The sequence below is a fragment of the Harpia harpyja genome, chromosome 4 (assembly GCF_026419915.1).
Source record: "Harpia harpyja isolate bHarHar1 chromosome 4, bHarHar1 primary haplotype, whole genome shotgun sequence".
NCBI classification, from domain to species: Eukaryota; Metazoa; Chordata; class Aves; order Accipitriformes; family Accipitridae; genus Harpia; species Harpia harpyja.
In genome coordinates, this window is record NC_068943.1 from 80,645,631 (window position 1) to 80,665,209 (window position 19,579).

At 42.1% G+C, this 19,579-nt stretch overlaps 1 protein-coding gene across 1 annotated transcript; it reads left to right on the forward strand.

Moving 5' to 3' along the window:
- The first annotated feature begins 4,487 nt into the window (after positions 1-4,487).
- On the forward strand, positions 4,488-19,292 carry MEIOC (meiosis specific with coiled-coil domain). Its single transcript, XM_052785848.1, has 6 exons — positions 4,488-4,651; positions 4,780-4,884; positions 6,401-8,255; positions 9,955-10,089; positions 14,040-14,220; positions 17,651-19,292. The coding sequence occupies exons 1-6, from the start codon at positions 4,488-4,490 to the stop codon at positions 17,872-17,874; spliced, it is 2,664 nt and encodes an 887-aa protein (XP_052641808.1). The 3' UTR covers positions 17,875-19,292.
- Positions 19,293-19,579: the final 287 nt, after the last annotated feature.

Sequence of the window (19,579 nt, forward strand, 5' to 3'; positions counted from 1 at the left end):
AACCAGGCCAGCACCTTCACTGGGGCACATCCCAAAGCTCTGCCCCACAGCCAGCCCCTCCCCGGGGCAGGGAGCAAGAGATGAAGCAGGGGGACCGTGCACGCTATGGAGCCGAGACCTTCAGGGCTGACCCCTCCAGGTGCCCGTGATCTCCTGGAGTGAGACCTCTGGTTTCCAGCAGACACAACATCTGCATCCTGAATCCCCGGGCGGCAGGGTAGCCCTGCTCCCTGGGTGGGTTTAGGAAGGCACAGGATCTGGCTCCCCAGGCTCGTCCCACTAACCTCCCTGTGAACCTGCTGGCTGGTAGCGCGCTGAAGGGAGTAAGAAGGCTGGAGGGCAGCTTGCGCTGGGAAATGAGAGAGATGTATCACAACACAAATGCCCACAATTCATAAAAAAATGATGCCTCTATCGTCATGAAGTTATCCATGTACTGCCTTTATCTGCCCAAATAGAGATGGCAGCAAAAATTATGTCCCTAGATTCCGTAAAAATAGCTTGAGAAGTGAAAACCAAAATAGCTTGAGAAGTGAAAACAAGAGCATGGTTTGATTTCAGGGCTTTTAGGCTTTCCTTAGTCCTTTTTAGTGAAAACAGTGATACTCGTACACTTGGCAGAGTATCTAAACCAGCAGCAGCAATGAGAGGTGTAAAGAAACAAAGGCTGGCAGCGTAGTGACCCTGCTGCTGGAACTGGGCTCCCTTTTCCATCAGGTTTCCTGTGGTTCCTCCTTCCAACCCAGCACCCCGGGGCTCTGGGGCACCCTTGGCTGTTTGCTGCACTGGTTTTGGCTGGGATAGAGTTAACGACAACTGCTCAGCAGGCTCTCAGCCCAGCAGGCCCTGAAACCGGGGACTGCTCTGTCACTGGTAAGGAGGTTTCCTCTTGCTCCCGTGGGCGATGCACAGGACTGTGGACTCTCGGGGGCAGTGTGGCTGTGGGCAGGACTGTCCTAGCGCGGAGACGGAGTGGCAGCAGCTGAGGGCAGCCTCGCTGACAGGGCCCGGGGGGCTGAGAGGGCCCCCTGCCCCGACATGGCTGCCGGTCGGCTCTCAGGGCAGATGCCGGGACGGCGCCCGGGGCGGGAAGTAGCGCTTGGGGCCGGGGCCGGTGCCCAGACCGCTTCAACGGCCGCGGCGCTGTGACCGGGTCAACAACGGCTCCGCAGCTCCTCATTGGCGGGATGGATGAGCGAGGTGATTTTCCATTGGCGGATAGGGGCCAATAGAAATAAAGCTCCGTTGCCATGAGACTAGCTGTAGGCTCTCGATGTCTAATAACCGCGTGGAGAAGAGAGAGGGTCACGCGGTGCGGGGAGGTGCGAGGGTGCCGAATGGCTCCTCATTGGCCAGGCGGCTCAGGGGCTGGCCAATCCCCTCGAGCGCGCGGGGCGGTGGTTGGCCCGGCGCGAGGCTAACAGCCGCCCCTCGCCTCAGGTGGCCCGCCATGGCGGCGCGCGGGAGGGGCGGCCGCGCGCGCTGCCGATAGCTGCTGTGGCAGCCGCTGTCCCGGAGGTCTCTCATGGAGGTGAGGGACGGGGCCGCGCTACGGGCTGGGGAGAGGCTGGGCCGTGCAGCTCTTCCTGTCAGAAACCCAGCGGATGGTTGGAGCTGTCCCGGGGCTGGGCCTTCGCCTCGGCGCCGGTAACCGGGCAGGGCTGAGGCTGGGCGAGGCTTCGCGCCCTTCCCCCCGCAGGGTGTCTGCTGCCCCGGCCGGGCTTTTCTCAGGTCCGCAGCGCCGTCCTGTGTGGGGCCGCTTGGGGCCGTCTAGGCCTGGGCCTGTCTTGTGGTAACGGGTGCTGTGAAACTGAGGTCAGAAGTGGTGGGAAAACAAGCGTCCCAAAAAAGTTCCATTTGGGAAAAAAATGTGTGTGTATGGTGGGGGGGGGGGTGTCTCAAATCTGTAGCAGCTTATTGTACTTAATTCTTTGAGCTCATACATCATGTAAGTACTAGTGTCCTTACTGAGCAAGGAGATAACTAAGGAGAAAATGTGGCATAACTAGTATAAGAAAGGGAGCTGTGTTCCACACTAATTCTGGCTTTGCGTGTTCACATATTTGTAAAATGTGTCTGAGAAAAACTGTGTTAATACATTGGTGTAACTGTGGCATAAACTAGAGGGAAGATCATGCTGCAGACCGTGTACGTTAGATGTAGAGCCTGTATTCATCCTTGGGTAGCTATAGAACAATTTTTTTTTGAGAGAGGAGTGCTTATTCAGAATACTTTCAGAGTGCTAGCCCTGTGGAACTTGAACTTCTTCTGAATTTAGTAAGCATTTCAAGTGAGCTGCTACAGTAATATTTTAAATATTATGCAAATAATGTCACTTTTATTTGTGAACTAAAGGAGGTTTTAGCTAGTCAGTTTTATTTTAACTTTAAATTTTCCTTGTGTACCTCACTTTCTGAGGAGGGGAAGAAAAGATGCCTAACTTTTTGTTTTGTTTTCATACCTTGCTCCCACTGGCCACCTATTTCTGAGCATTCCAGGTTGGTGATGGGGAGAGGGGTGTTTCTTAGGTGGAAGTTGTTTCTCCCATAGTTACGGAATGGGACAAGCTTCCACTGTGGCTCCCAGTATGTGTTTTATAGCAAAATTCTAGCTCCTGAAATCTGAAAATGCATGTACATGCATTCATGTAATGTAAACAATGTAATAGGAACAGCGATGAAAGGATGAGAGGTGTCTAGCCATGCACGGAAGGAAATGACTCTTCTGCTGCTCTTGGTAAAAGGGATGATAATTCTCCCACTTCTGTAGTTGATGTTCTTGTGTGGTGGTTCAGCCCTTTGGAAGCTCAGCTAGTGTAAATGGAGAGAATGCAGGTTTCCTCTTAATCTGTGCTTCATCTGTCTCTAAACACCTTGTGAATTTCTTGTGGTTTGTTTGGTTGAGCTTTCCTCTGAGGGCAAGTATGAAAATGTTCTAATGTCAATATGTAGAACTAATTCCTTGAAAACTCAGGTGGAGCAGAATTCACAGGTAGATTAAAGTGTTAAAGAAGTTAATGTTGGTATAAAATCCACAACTCTCAGGTCTATGTATAATTATGTCCTACCACTTTTGTTTTTCCTTGTCTTGTATAGCCTAAAGTTGCGTTCAGAGGTGGCAGTCGCTGCTGGAGTAGCACAGAAGCTGGTGGGAGGCTGACTGATGTATTCAGTAACGTAATGACAGGCGCTGGCTCGCTATATGGTTGCTACAAATCACAGGTTCAGTTGATTATAAATGAATTTTTTTTATATCTGTGTAAGAGTTTGGGTTGTTTGTAAACAAAATGGTCAAAAAATATTTCTAATACAGTTGCTTATACCAGTGAGCATATATCACCATGTTTGATACATTGATAATAAATGTCCATGGTGGTAATGTTCATCAGAAAGGACAGTGACTTTTTTTTTTTAATAGTCACAGATGAAGGAATATGTGGTGTTTCGTAAAACAGTATTTCACTGTGTTCTTTATTCTTCTGTTACCATAAACAATTGTAGACAAAGTGAGGAGCAAATGACTATTTTTAGGACAACTGAGAAGTCAGTAAGAAGCAGAAGCTTAGGTATTGCAACAGATATTTCTATGGCATACCACGTCCAAACGTTCGTATAAACCAGCCTGTTGAGCAGGGGGTTCTTAGTCTGGCCAGTAGAAAATGCCATGACTGTTAAGTGCATCAGATCTCTCTTTTCATTTTGCCTTTTGTACTCGTAAACTTTCACTGAGGTAAAAGACTCAAATAAATGAATGAAGAGTCATTTCCAGTACCTTCAAGAACAGACCTATTACTTACTCTATCCGAGATACATGTGGCTTTGCTCCTCCATGTCTTTCAGTCCAGCAACTGGGCATCTTTTATCGCTTACAGAAGTATTTTACAGACATGGGGAACTGAGACGTGAAGTAGAGAGACCAGCCTGTAGTTAGGCAGAAAGTCTCACTGGGAATAAAACATGGTTTTGTGTGTCGCTTTCTATAGCTGCTAGACTACTTTGCTTTGTAAAGGAGTGTATCGTGTATCTTTAACATTTAACCCTATGAAAGCACCATTAATTTTTTCACTTACTAAGAGCTAAGAAAGCATACCATGTTTAAACCACACAAGGAAGTGTTCCTTTTCACTTAAACTGGGTAGGAGACCTTTTTCTCTAGAGAAGGATTGGCTGTAAGTTTTCTTCAGTAGCGTAAATAACCTGTACTGATTGGGGGGAAGGGCATGTCACCTGATTCCTGTCAGTGATCATCTGTTAGAAACTGGTGCAGACGTTTTAGGCTGGCATGGCCTGAAATTTTTAGTCCTATGCGTATATGCCTGGGCAGTCACCAGCAGAAGTTATCTGTAGCGTTATGTCAAAAAGTATGTGGCTGGCTTGCTTCTCATGCTCTGGTTACTCCAAGAGTGAACTCAGGTACAACTGTGTAGAATGATGAAATGACCATGTGATGTGTTCAATATTAAAATCAATGCTTTTATTGTACATAAAATGCAGAATGAAGAAAATGTAGAGCTACCTCAGACCTACAGTTCTTCCCTTTCAACATCAGACTACTCTGCACCGGTGGACTCCTCCCTTTTATATGCACCATGGTCTACCTATGGAGATGATACTAAGCAGCCTGCTGCTTCCCAGATTAATATGAAGTCCAGGTAGTCACTTCTGACAGAGAGAATGTGTGTGTTGAAGGAGCAGATGGATTATATTTTTTTGTTTAATTTAACTTATGAAATATTTTGAATGAAGTAATCATTTTAATTAATATGCAATTCATTTTCAGGTTGCAGCCTGAAAGGAATGATTATGGCAGTGAAACGGATTTATATGGACTCGTGTCTAACATCTTGGAAGAACAAGATAAATCACAGCCATATTGTGCTGAGGGGTGAGCGTGTTGCCATGCAAGCACTGCTGGCATTCTCTTCCTCTGACAAAAACTACCCTTGCTGATCTCAGTATCTGTGTTCTGTTAGTCATCTTTGCATCTGCTCCTGGCAAGTCCTCATGCTCTTTACGGTTTCCCTTCCCTCCCCCTTATTTCACTCGTGATACTTTAAAGCTTTTATCTAGGTACTCGGATTACATGGTAGCTTCTGGCTTTCTGGTATTTACAGAACTTTTTAATTGGCTTTTTTTAAATAAGTCCTTAACAAGCATTGTGAAATGCTGTATTCAAATAAATCTCCTTGAATATATGCCTTTGCCTATTAATTTTTTTTTTAGATTAAGATCAAATCCAGACTTTAGGTTTGTTTCTTAATTACTTTCAATTCACAGAAGGAATACACAAAACATGAAATCATACTCTTTCAAACTTTCCTGAACTGGCAGGAGAGAAGAATTCCATGCAAAATGAATGTTTCTTGATGTTAGTGCTACCTGAGCAATATTTGCATATCTAAATGTCAGATTTATTGTGCCTATATTCTAGCACCAGAAAAAAACTATTAGATAGTCATAATAGATTGACACAGAAGGATTCAGATCCAGCATCCCCGAGATACTTAGAGAGCTCACTGTCTTTTGCCTGAATCTGAGCATTCTAGGTCTAAGGGATAAGAAAGAGAACTCAGTTCTCAAGGTTCCCAAGCCAGGCACCACTCTTCTGTTCTGTCTCCTCCCAAAATTCCAATTATTTCTGTATGTGTGCTGAGTTATGTGGCTGAAGTGAGGGAAAACTTTAGAGAGAGTCAGTCTTGATGAAGAGATCTTTCCAATTCCTTTGCTTCAGACAGTTAAGGTTGGATTTCCATTTTCAGTACTGCCAAATTTGGCTGTGACTGTAGTGACTTCCAGGCACAATTCCATTTTTACTTAGTCTGTTTACAGTTTTCCTCGACAGTCAGTGATTGATTGTCCTGTGTTAATCCATGGTAATTAACGGAAGGAAAGGAAATGTGCTGAGATGCTTATTCTTGATTTACCTGCAGGAAGCAGTGTAAGCCAGTGTAAAACACAGGTGATTCTGAAGCAGCGAGCAAGATGATACAGAGTAGTGTTTTGTCTGGAGTGCTAAGACATGGCTTTGAAAGGTTGTGCGTAGTTTCAGAAGTTTGGTTATCTTAACTTGTTGCTTAACCAGGAGTATTTTGGTGGTGATGGATAGTCAAATCCCTTGACAGGATTGACTGACCATAATTTGGTATGTACATATCACAGCTTGAAGGCAGCTCCTAAGGTATACGGGTGGATTTAGACAAGCCAGAATCAGTTTTCTCATCTAGTTAAGGGAAACTGCGAAGATGACAGTAGTGGATAGAAGTTGGAGTAAGGCATTGTTGAATCAATCAGAAGAAATGGTTGAGGGAAGAATTTGGGTTTTAAACCTTTTCCTGCATTTGGGCATGGAAGAGGAGCACCACAGATAAGAATCTAACGCGTGTATTTCTTGTTTTTTCAAGGACCTGCCCTTCCAACTTAAAGCCAGTATGGCCCATGAATGCAGCCAAAATCGTAGACCACCATGACCTGTTGCCAGAAACTAAAAGACCAGTTGGAGCTGTCTCACAACAGGGTTTTTATAGTAGCGAATCTGTATCTGCTGCTGAAAAACAGTACTTGCAAAGTGGTAATCTTGCATCACAGCAAAAAGTAGACGAATGTTATCACGGGTGTACTGGCATAGACCTTGAAGAGCAGTGTTTATACCCTTCTAGGAATGATCATGCCAACTGTTGCAACATGCAGACTAATGAGAATATTAAGACAACACCCATATATCAGAACTATCCATACATAAAAAACACCTTTACGCCCCAAGTTGGGTATTCAGAAGTAATCAAAGACTCAGGAGCTGATGCTTATTCTTATGGAAGGGAGAAGGTGTGTCCCAGAGGAACAGATGCACAGTTGCACCAAAAGCAGGCAGAAACATTTCTTCCACAGTTTCACAGATACAATGAAAATGCAGATTATATTAGATACACTGAATATTCTCATGCTAGTAAAGCAAAGCCTAACAAGAGCACCAATTGTAGCCTCCAAGAAAATAAGTTAGTAAATGGAACTACTGAGGCACCATCTCTGGACACAGAACCGTATACTAAATTATTTCAAGTTAAATCAGGAACTCAGAAAAAAATAGAAGATAGGATTTCAGATCAGCAGAACTTTACATTTCCCAAGGCTGTAGGACTTCTATCAGAAAAACAATTTGCAAATGAAGCTTCATTCTGCGCTGATTTTGGGCAAAAATTTGAATATGGACTGAAGTCTTTTGCAGCTTATCCAGGGAATAGTGACTGTGCAAATGGTGTAGAAAAGCAGCAGTTTTCAAAGTCTGATCTTCAGAATTCTGAATACTGTAAATCACTTCCATTATTACCAAACTCAGTAAATCTTTCAGCAGCTGCTAATGTAAGGCCAGCTTGGATGAACGTTCAAACTAAAACCGCTGCTTCTGTCCCCTTTCAGAATCCAAGTCCTTTGCTGAAACTGAATAATCATTTACCTGCTTTTCCAAAAAGTTCCAGTCATTCTAATGATTTTTTTCAGTTACCATCTTCAAATTTCCCTTTAAATAGTAATTTATTTCACAAGTACTGTCAAGAGAATCCTTCATTTTTTTCGAGTCTTGATTTTGGTTATAATACTGCAGAACGAGCTCGGTCTGCTGCTTGCATGGAAGCACTAGTTAGAAGTGGAGAAGAGAATGTCATTGAGTATTTAAGTGAAAAGAAATTAAAGCAGCCAAACGGATTCTGTGACAATTATTCAGCTCAGCAGTTTGGGATCACTGAAAATATGAACAAACACCGTTTCCAGTTGAAGCCACGCAGTAAGCATTATGATCTGGAAGGACAAAAACATGCAGATGGGTTGTTGCAGAACATGTACCAAGATTTAATGGAGTCTCAGGGTCAGCTTAATCTCAGGCAGGGGAGCGGAGACAGCAATGGCATCAATCCTGTGAATTGCCTACAGGCTCCAAGCTTTTCCAACAATGGCGTGATGGGTGACTTTAGACGTAAGCAGCAGCTTGGTTCGAGTGCATTCCCCTTGAGATCAGCTCATCTATTTGGCCGTTCCATTGTCCCTCTGATGGAGTCTCGTGAATTGTTCTCCCATGATGATTTGAAACGCTTCTACCCTTATTTTAATGATAAGATGTATGGTGACAATTCTTTTTCTGGTTTTGTACCAGCATTTGGATTTCAAAGGCAAGTCAAAACCCGTAGTGGGCCTGCCAGTGAACTTCATGTTAGACTCGAAGAATGTTATGAACAGTGGAGAGCTTTGGAGAAAGAAAGAAAGAAGGTAAAAAAAAAAAAAACAAAAAAAAAAACCAACAACCTAAATCAATATACCATATCACAGATTTTATGTAGATCTCATCCTGTTCAGTCTGGTTAGAGATCATGGGTAATTCTCACTTTTGAGTTGATACACTTAATGGGACTTCAAAGTTAAAAGAGTTTGCTTCCGTGTATGCTTGGGACTGAAAACAGAAGTTTTGAAGGTTTGTAGCCTGGTTAGGAGCATAACTAATGTTGTATTGAATGTTGCACGTAAAGCGGGGATTCGGTGACTTTTTCAGTCTCTGTGTTGGGGTTGGGGAAGGTGTGTGGTATGGCTAACAAAGCCATGTTATGCTTTTTTTTTTAATACAATAAATACAATGCATCTGGAAACTTTGAAAGCAAATCCAATAATTATGTTTTGAATTGGGATTAAACTTTAATCCTTTCAAGAATTAATGAAATTTCTTAGGCCCTCCACTTTCAGTTCTTTCAATGTGGTGTTCTCGCCTCCTGTTTCCCTGAAGTTTTAAACCGAAGATGTATTTGAAGGGGCTCTTTTTCCCCCAGAAACAGAGGCTGAAGAAAGGGTAATATTAAAACACTTGAACTAAAAGATTCCGGTAGTTCTGTATGAAGCCCTACTTAAAGCAATTGCCCTTTTTGGTCATCAGTGGAAGTGTTTCAGGCTACCCTTGGTGAGTGTAAAAGCTGTCTTAATTTAATCAGTTTAGCTGGTATTGAAATTCAGAAACGACCTGGAGCTGTGACTTTCTGAGAGGGAAGCTTGACCAAATGTTACCTGGGAATTGTGGGGCCGGGCCATTTGGCTGTCAGCTTCTCTGTGGAAGCTCTGTTGTGCCAATCCAACAAAATAAACTTAATTGTGAGAGGATGTAATACAGGGTTTTTTTGCCGAAAGCCAGTTGTTGCTTTGAATAGAGGGGTTAGGGTGACAATGAGCTTGACTTGAGGAGGGGAGATTGATGTCTGGGCTTGCATAGAAAAGTGCAAAAGAGAAAGAGTTGACACGTGCTGAGAAGAGGAGGGCGTGGAGAAAATTAGGCGGCAGCTTTATGTGAACCACTACAAGACAATCTAAGAAATGCAATTTTAAAACAGATTTAGCTAGCTGTGTATTGTTACAGGTGTTCCAGAGTGACATAACAATGGCCTGGGAGAGATTGAAATTTGAAATCTTGCAGTCAGGTTTCAAAGTAATTTTCTGATGGCTGAATAAAATATGATTTCATTTTAACAAAAAAAAAACAACTTTCTGTAGTTTGACTAATCTGTACAAAACTTAGGTTAATTGCTGACTTAAACAATTCTATTTTAATTTTGTGGGTGAGGTCCACATCTGTTTGCTCATTCTCTTTTGCCTTGTAATTCTGACTTGCCTCCATTTTATTCACAGGCAAAATTAGTACAGGCTGTAGTCAGAGTGTGAGAAGACATAGCACTTCTGAAACCCATTATGTTGGCATAATTACTTTAGTTGAACTGCTTTGAGTAAAGTGGTTGTTCACTTAAAACAGGTGATTGTCTTACCAAATGGTTAAATCCCAAATGCCTGAATCCTCATTATCTGCTTTAAAAAAAAAAATCCAAAACCCTAAGGGAAAGACACTGTATATCTAAATTTTTTTCTTGTTTCTGTAATGAAGCACACTTTGCAGTTTACGTTCTTAGGAAGTTATTCTTTTGTTTTCCTGCAGACTGAATCAGCTCTTGCTAAGAATTTCCAAGGGAAAAAGGTTTCCAGTGCTAACAACACTCTGATTCCAAGGCTGACATCAAACCCATCAAGAGTTGATCGCTTAATTGTGGATCAGCTGCGTGAACAAGCCAGAGTGAGTTGTAGGACTTAAAAAAAAAAAAAAAAAATCTGTTGAACTTATCACACAGAACTTAGATTAGTATAAGATATATAAGATGATCAGAGCAGCTTTTCCAAAAATAGCTCTGTTCTTAAACGCTATGCAGGGAATAATATTTCAGCAGTCCCTGCTAGAATTTCTACAGCTCCAGGTTCACTGCTGCTGTTACCAGGGAACCCACTGAGTGGCTGAGGCTCACGTTTACATGCCAGGAGGATGTGGTTCCTAGTACAAGAGTGTGCATGAGATGCCAGAATCCAGTCATCTAGCCTAACTGCTTGCACAGCTCTAAGATGTGCCTGCATTTTGAGCTCTTCTGTTTTGAGCAGCTCAGCAGAGAAATGTTCACTGTAGATTTGTAGACACTGTATTAGAGGAAGTATTTGTGGGGGGAAAAGCAAGTTTAATTAATGTTTGTAAGACTTCTATATATATATATGCTTGAGAGTCTTGTATTTTTTTCATGCAGAATGGTTATTTGATGCAACTTCAGCCTGAATTTCTATGTTACTAGTTTGCTGCTTAAGCCAAACAGCCGTAACCTGTAGGGCAAGCATGAGTTGTGTCTTTTGAGCTGCCTGTGACTCTGTGGCCAAACGATCATGCCAGTGTGCGGTATCGTGCTTCTTTGTGAGGCAGCAGCCTGTGCAGAATTCTGCAAGGGAGACTAGAGGGAGGAGGCGAGCACAGGCAGAGCTTATCTGACCTGCCAGCAGAATAGCAAGCATCTGATCTGGCTCTTCTGAGGCAGAGAGGCCAGAGCCAGGATGCTCATGCTGCAGAAGGAGGAGAAATGTGGGCTGAAAGCGCAGAGCTGAAGCCTGCCCCTGCAAGGGGTTGTGGGATTAAAGGCAGCAGCTGTTGTTCTGAGAAGTGCTGGTTCTTGGAGGAACCAGTACTGCTGAGCTCAGTCACTCCCAAGGCAGCAGTGGTAAGAAGCAGTCCTTCTTACCAGTCTCGCATAGGTGAAATAAGCTGTGAAGCCATGTCTGCTTACTGCCTGCTGAAATCTGTCTTGTGGCCTGGCTTTGTTCATACAGCCTAGTAAAGAGTACAGCGAAAGATGTGTTGATAGGCTTAGTGTACACTTTTTAAACTACTGTTTTATGAACCCCAAAGGAACAGTGTTAGGAAGTTTCCACTTTCAGAAGGCTTGCCTGTCTTTGTCCTAGTACTTTAAAACTGCATCTAAAAAAGGACTTCATCTTTTCTAGCCATTTGAGGAACCAAGCTTCAGGGTATAGAACCTCAGACACTTGTTAGGTAGCAACTGAAAAGTAGTTTTAAGAACGCCTAAAAGCACAGTGGGGCTGTTGAACCTGGATTCTAACATCAAAAAGTTTAGTGATAGCCAAAGAGAAACACTGGTACAAAGGCTCTAGTGGATGTTGAGCTGGCTGAATCTAGGATTAACTCTTCATAGTGTGGAGCATTTAGTTAAATCTTCTTGGTGGTCACACACTTTACTTTGGTTTTATCATTTGAGACTTCCACTTGCGGTTGCTTTCAGTTCCAGAACAAAGCATAGCTGATGGAGAGGTGACAGTAGCTTCCTTCACTATATCATCAGTAGCTATTAAAACCACTTAATAGTCAAAGAACAAACTTTAAACCAGGATCTCCTCTCTGTGGACTGTATCTCGTCTCCCTTGTATCTGGGGAGGTGTGAATCCACAGCTCTGTTGTAACTGGAGAATGCTATAGTCACCCCGCTGGGGGGTACTCTGAGGCTGCACATTCAGCTTGTCCTGTTGAAGTTCTTCTGTTGTGGACTGGTAATGATTTTTGCCAGAGAGAGGAAATGGGAGCTTATTTCTAGTAGTGAGGCTATCTGTATGGGCTGGGGAAAGCATTATGGTCCCTATTCCAAATACATTGTTTTGTGAAAAACAGTCATCAAGGCTGGGCCTGAAACGTCAGTCCTTATCTCATGGAGTATGCTCACCCCTAGACTGCAGGGTCTGTGTCTCTGCTGGCTGTTCACTGGGACCCTGCCACTCCAGCAGTCAGCCTCAGTGTCACTGCTGGCTTGCTGCTTTTCCCAGTGAAGGATCTAAATGACTTGGCAAGCCCTGTGACAGTCAAAAGGGATCAGCTGTGCTTTGCAAGAGAAGGGCAGGTTTAGTTAATGCCTCTGAGTTGTGAGTGGAAGGAAGGGTCTCTTGGGAATGCAGGATGAACTTCTGAAAAACCTGAGGGGACAGGAAAGCAAGCATTTGAGCCTTTGGTGGTTCCTGTTGGGTTGCTGGGGCAGCCCAGTTTTGCTGACTTTTGTGGATTTTGCTTTTAGACACCTGGCACTACTCCCAGGCTTAGTATAAAGAACATAGGCATTTAACTATCAGCTGTGGATCCCACTGGATGAGGTTGTGGTACCTGAAAACAAGGTCTTCAGAACGTAAGTCCTTTTGTGGATGTGGACGTACTATTAAGTAACACTGGGAAATGACTGTTAGGTTCATCTTACTTTGTTTCACTTGCTTATGTAATCCTACTATGCCACTCCTTAAAATCTGGCTTTTTCTTCAGAAACAAATCTAGTGATTTTCAAACAATCTTACCAACGTTAGTTTCCTATCTTAGTGGCTTATTCCTCAGTTGTTCGTGTGAAGTTCTCCCTTCGCTTTTTTGTAAACTCTTAGCTTCCTTACAAATGTGAAATGTCATTTTTTGAGTTTATTGGTTGTTGCTGCTGTCACAGTAACTTGCGCAGTTTATTCCTGCCTATGTTCCACCCCCTGCCAGGCTTTTGCCGGATCTAAGGGAGAGCAGGACAAGTCTGGCAGTGGGAGCTTGCTCCTTCCTGAATGGTCTCTCATGAGCCCTTAGCAAGGAGTGGCTGCTCTGTTCTGCTGTTGTGGATGCTGTTATCAAAATAACTGTCTTGGCCAACAGCCTCCTCTGAGGATACTTGGGGCAGATTGAGCAAATTGTCCTGGTTCAAATGCTTTTGTTAGCTACCCTTTCTTATGTTTTAAACACTCCATGCCAGTCCTTTTCCTAGGGAAGCCTACAGTCATTCTGTTGCAAGGAAGCATCAAGAACTTCATTTTGCACTGTGCTCCCAGACCCTCTGTTTCTTATTTTTAACTTGTGGATGACCGTTAATCATCAGGCTTATTTATAGGTCATCAAATGTAGCCATTGCCCAGTGAACATTACAATTTCGGAACTTCTAGTTTTATCTCTTTCTGCAGACCAGTAACCAGGTTCTTCAGTGGTCTGTGAACCATGGTTGAGGAATCACTCACCAAGGGGAAATTCATAGTAATGTGACTGTTGTAAGATAAACAAGACAACAAAGGTACAGATTCTCAATTGACTAAACAAAACTGAATTATTTCTGAATGCTTGTGCTTGATATTCTCTGAAAGAGTTCCCTTAGTGTTGAGTAACCATCCTGAAAGTCAGCCTACACATGTGGTTCCACAGCAGCTTCCAGACTGAGACTGCAGCTTTCCCACATTGCCAGTTGCTTTGCACTGGCACTGCACAAGGAGATAATCTGGGTGAAAACTGGCTGGTCTTTGTGGGATTGGTTTTCACCCGTATAATTGCAGGAGTGCTGATGAAAGGGAGGACTGCAGTGGTCTTGATTCAGAGGAATGCACATTGTCATGTACTGTTACATGGTGGTCTCAAAGTTGTATATATCTATTATTAACTAGTAAGCTGAGTGTCCTAATATTGGGGTATTTTAGCTTTGCTGTTGTGCTGTGCACACCCAGGTATTCTACAGCTTCGGTTCTGGAGAAGAAGAAATCCTAGGTAAGAATTTAAATCTACTTCAGCTATAACTTTATGAACTGTTCTCGAAAGAAAATAATGGTTATCATTAATCTGTTCTTCCTAATCTAGTTAATTTTCTTGTAAGTCTAGATGAGTATAGTTTGAACTCCTGTAACGTGTAAAATGTTCATTAGGTTGTGACTTTACTTGGAAAAATGGAGCGCCTTCGCAGTTCTCCCCTTCATGCTAACATTTCTACTGCTCTTGATAAACATCTGGAGGTAATTCATGTAGTGCAGTCACGTAGAAAAGATGAAATTGTAAATGCTTCAAATCGACAGAGGCAAGGAGCTCCCAGATGCCAAGATGACAGAGGTATAACTATGCTTACATACTTTTATAAGCTAGCTGAAAAATTCTACACATACTGCAAGTCTAAAAAAAAAAGTGTGAGGGGTTTTTTATTAAAGTTTTAATTTATTTTGTAGTGTCTAGAGCTTTGAGAAAGGCAGACTGTACAGGTTTTAGGTGATGGTTTTGAGAGGATACTAAAACTGGGTTATAGAGATAAATGGGTTAAATCAATTTGGAGTGCATTTATTCAATTAATAAACTAGCAAGTAATGAAATGGTAGTGGGGGTTTTTTTGTAATGCAGTTTGGGATTGGAGATATTAAGCTATTGCTTCTTTCTTCTCCCTGCCCCTCCTGTTCCTGTTCCCATCACCCCTCTAGCCCTGTCTGTATTTCTGTGTAGAACTTCCTTGGTATCTCCATGCTGAATCTGTGCAAAGAGACCAAGATGGCCTTGCATTATGAATGGATTTCCTCTTCAAGCATGTTCTGTTGTAGATTGACATAAAACACAAATCACATTTTGGATGGATACACAAAAATATATTGGTCAGAATGTTTTTATTCTTAATGGTATCCAAAATATGCAGAATATTCAGCTTAATCTTTCACTAGTGCTCAGGCAGAATGGCAGATTCCTTTCTCTCTTAGATGTGAGTCAGAATAAATTCCTGGTACCTGTGACACTCTGACCTACTGCTTTGTGTTGTACGCTTTCTTACATTTCTGAGTCCTCTGTTCACTTCCTGCCTTTCTTTCCACAACTGAATTAGATGGGTTATTTTACTTCTTTGGGGTATCCCGTCATGCACTTCTGTAATTCTAAAGTTTACTCCAAAAGATAGACTATAGCAATTTTTCTTTTCACCTGTTCACTGTCATTCTTGTTTCCCTTTACCTTGATTGAAAATTATGTGACTTGTTAAGACGAAGGGGGTTTGGGGGGTGTTGAAGCCCATGAAAATAATTGGTGCTGGCTTTGCTTGGTGCGTCTTCTTAACCAGATCAGTGAGCTCTGCAACTGAGTAGTCTGGGAAAGAGTAGCTGTCAGACCTCAGGATCTGCTCCCTGGTCCAGCTGCTTTGAGAAGAGAAGGGAAAGAAGTGGGCTTTGCACAATGGGTTCTGATTACTTAACTAGAAGGGTTGCACTTTCTTTGTCTACCTCTCATCCTCCATACTGGCTGTCTCCAAGATTTGTTAGCCTGTTGTGGCAATTGGGGAGGATTTTTCAAACAGTAGATTATTGAATGTAGTAACTGTATTTGTTGCATGTCTGGGAAAGCCTTGAGGAAAATGCCTGAAGCTGTGCATCTCCTCTCTTTGGCAGAGCTTTCTTCTTGTTAATAGTTTTGTTTTGTTTGAGAAGAGGTCTTCCCTGGCCCAACCCTGTTTCCACAGCACCTTTCTATTCCATCTGATGTGATATTAAGTATCTGTCTTATCAGGCAGGACCTGTCTATTATGTCCTCTATTCCAGGAAGTTTGATTTAAACAAAATTCATACGTGAGCCATGGTCTTGTCTTCTCCCAGCTCCCCCACTTTAGTTGCAACACAGATTTGCTTCACTGGGAAGCAGATGGATCTGAGCTGCCTCATATCAGTTGTATTCATGCACAATGTGGGTCTGAAAAATTCTATTACACACTGAAGTTATGGAACTGTGTGAGGTATCTGGCAGTTGTTTGTAAATGTTTTTGACGGCTTAATGAAGTTCTGGAAGAAATCACAATGATCAGAAAAAGGGTGTTATGGAGTGCCACCTGTCACCCAGAACAACCATCAAGCCTTTCAGGGCTGTCTGAGCATACCTCTGCTTTGAGATTGCCCTAGATTTAGTTTTGAGGATCTTTCAGAAGGATATAGCTGTTACAGATCATCTTCTGAGGGTAGAAGAGACCTTTTTAATGTCTGTAACTCTCAGGCACTGCATTCAGCCAAAGACTTTAAAACAACCCTTCCTTATTACTATGCGGTTTTCCTTTCTTCCCTGGTAGTGACCCAAATGCCAACCATATCTTACAGCTTTGAGATGCACATTTATGTGTCACTTGTTTCTTAGCTTCTTCTAGGCAGTCCAGATGACACCATTCCTGTGGTCTCTTCTGGATTCCACAAAGCTTGGTGTGGAAATTGGAATTTTGAAAATATAAGACCTGATACTCACATCTTCCCACTCTGTTTTCTGTCCTTTTATTTCTCTGGAGTTATCCTTCCAAACACTACCTTCTAAAATTCTTTGGATAGCTGACGCTTGTGTTGGACAAGTGGATTTTCATGGTGATTCTTCACAGTTACCTAAATCATTTTTGTGTAGCACTCCTTCCAGCTGCTTTAGCAGTGGTAACTGTAGAGGAATCAGTCACTCTGTGCAGAAGGAGGGATGTCTCAGAATGAGTTTCACAGGAACCAGCCTGGGGAGTGAAAGCCAGACAAGCTGGTAAAAGAGTGGTGGTGAGGGGATAAGGTTAGGTCTTAAATTCTGCCCTTTTCTGAGGCACCCCCAGTACCTCCAAGAGGGGCATGCTTTCACCTGGAACAGTGAATCCAACAACATTGGTTGAAGGTAGGTGCCAGGTTTTTGCAATAAAATTAAACTGCACTCGTGCTTACTGAGTACAACCACTTGGAAGAGCAGACTTTGACTTAAAAGTCTTCCACTGCTCCCAAATCCCATGGAAGTGTTTGAGCAGGGAGGCAAGTGCATACGTGCTTTCTGTGCAGCCCAGCGTACGGCGTAGTGTGAACCAGCTCCAAGAGGAGTGAGTGTGCCCCTACCCCAAAATAACATGCAAGTTCTGGCTGAAAACTCCAGTGCCTAGAAGAGGGTATTGAATTTGTTTCTTCACACACAGGCTGGAATTAAAATCAAAGCATTACCTATGCATTAAGTCATTGCAGTTGAATAAATGGACCACTGCACCACCTTACTCTTTATTTTAAAGTGGTGGGGGTTGACATGTTTGCAGAACATGATCTGTATGCTTTAATAAAATGCCATAAATGAACTATTCCTTCACCTGGCTTAATTTCTTAGGCAAGATGGGCAAAGGATCCACTTTGTGGATGTGGAGGGGTTGCTGTGAACATTCAGCAAGGAGCTTGCACAGGAAGGGGTGAGATACCTTTAGTATGTGTGTACATGGAATAGTTTCAAAACCAGAGCTGACCATAAGGCTTTACATGCTTCTGATAACAGGTGGCAGCTAAGTAGGACCTTTAACAAAATAAGTACCTAAATTCTATGTACATGCCTCTTTGTATGAGGGCGTAAAAATCACTACTTTCTCAGATTCAACTTTTACAATCTTATAAAGAGACAGGCAAAGTCAGACACTAAAAAGGGGCTAAGAAGTTCTGCTCTTTTTAGCATTGCCAGGGTGAATTAATCCCAAATAGTGCTTGCTGATGACCTGTGTAATAAAGCTTAAAATGCCGTTTCCTCCCTGCAGATGTGTTTGCTCTTGCTTTGGCAATTAAAGACATGAGCGTAGCAACACGTAAAGCACGTACAACTCTCTGGTGCGCGCTCCAGATGACCTTACCAAAATCTTCAGCTGGAAAACTAGATCCAGAGAAAGCTCTTCAGGAGACTGAGCAACCTGAAGAAAAAGTGTGCGAAAACACAAACAACTGTGGCATCCTAAATCAGAGGGCTGAAGTAAGCAAGCACTAATGAAATACTAGTTGCATGCAAAAATACACTCTGCAGTGTGTATGTATGAGAGATGATTGATACATTAATTCTTTTTAATTATTTGTAAAGTTTGAACTACTAATATTCATATTTAAAGCTGTATCTTGATGAGAAGTTGAATTTGCTTTGAGGGCTCTCGGGTTCTACTTAAACTGTTAACATGACAGTCAGTGTCAGAATATTGTAAAGCCAAACTGGTGAATGCTAACTTAAAAAATAATCAGACTAATTAATTAACAGCCAAGACATTATTTAACTTCTGCAAGGGAACCCTGGTGTACAACTCTTCTGATAACTTCTTTTAGTTTTGCTTTAGGAAATAGGTTTCAAAATAATGATTCTTAAAGACTGTAGTCTAATGGGGTGTCCGGTTAGTATCAGATAAGATTGTGATGTAAAAATGGTTTCCTTATCGGACTAAAACCTGGAAACAGGAGGAAAAATGCTAAGAATACCCAATATTCATGTAAAATTAAATATTTAAAATACAAATATTTATGAATTTGAGATTTTAGAATCTTAAGTTTGTGAAAGGAGATGCACCGGGTTCTACTAAATTACTGGTATGACAAAATTGCTGTTGTGAAACCATGCAATTTAGTAAATGTGTTCAAATCATTTGGGCATGCTCTTGGGAAAAAAAGAACCTCTGTTTTAAAGTATTTAAACATAATCAAAATATAACATGCACACAGGATTATCCTTTAAAAAGCTGTGCGGTAGCTGAAATAATGAGTATTGTTTTTAATACCTTCACTTCAAAATCGGAAGAGGTATCACAAAGTTCTGAAATTTAGGTTTTCTTAAAGTTACTCTTTCACTAGTTTGGTTTGAAATTTGCTTGTCATATTTTAGACTTATTAGTTTACCTCTGCATTTTTTGACAGCTATTAATACTTGGTGTTTATCTATCTGCATATCTTAATCTGTACGGAATATAAGTAACTTATTCACTGATACGAAATATTGGTATTATGTGGCTCGGGAGATATAGGGGGTTTTAACACTTCTAGCATCGTGTTTATAATGTGTGGATTAAATTTATTCAGCTGTCCTTGCCTAGATACCCTGATATTTTAAATGTCTCTGTTCTTCCTCCTTTTGGAAATCCTGATATGCAAAAGGTGTGATTGCACCACATAAATTGTCATTAGATGATGTGAGAAGGAAACCGAATGAGAATGCAGCAGAAAGTGGAGTAACCATTTTGATCACTGAAATGACCAAAAGCACTGCCAGAGTGAGTTCATTGGGGCAGGAGAACAAAGCACATCTTCATACCAACAAGTCACTGTATTAAGATTTGTTAAGTTTAACCTAGGCTATGTTGATGTTAAAAGCAATGCTGTACTGACTTCAGTCTGTCTGGTAAGAAATAAATTAGCTTTTGTTGATGAGCAGTTGTTCTGCGCTTGTCTTCATAGTCTCAGCTCCTAGAATGTGATCTGTTAACTAGGACTGTAATTTTCAGTTAGTTATTGAAGTGTGTTCAGGTATAACACAATGGTGATACTGAAATTACTCTCTCATAGAGAGAAGGGACTGTAACTTTAGACAAACCATGGGAAAATTCTATCAGTGCAGTGAAGCCAAAGTGGTGGATTATTTTTTCCCTGCAAGTATCTCATTAGTTACAAGCTCTTCTGTACTGCCAGAGAAAGCTTAGGCAATGATTTCAGTATCT

Excerpts from the sequence above, each read along its gene's own strand:
- MEIOC (XM_052785848.1), top strand. The coding sequence starts at position 4,488 with ATGCAGAATGAAGAAAATGTAGAGCTACCTCAGACCTACAGTTCTTCC. Across the intron at positions 4,885-6,400 it reads CAGCCATATTGTGCTGAGGG|GACCTGCCCTTCCAACTTAA; the intron begins GTGAGCGTGTTG and ends TGTTTTTTCAAG. Across the intron at positions 8,256-9,954 it reads TGGAGAAAGAAAGAAAGAAG|ACTGAATCAGCTCTTGCTAA; the intron begins GTAAAAAAAAAA and ends GTTTTCCTGCAG.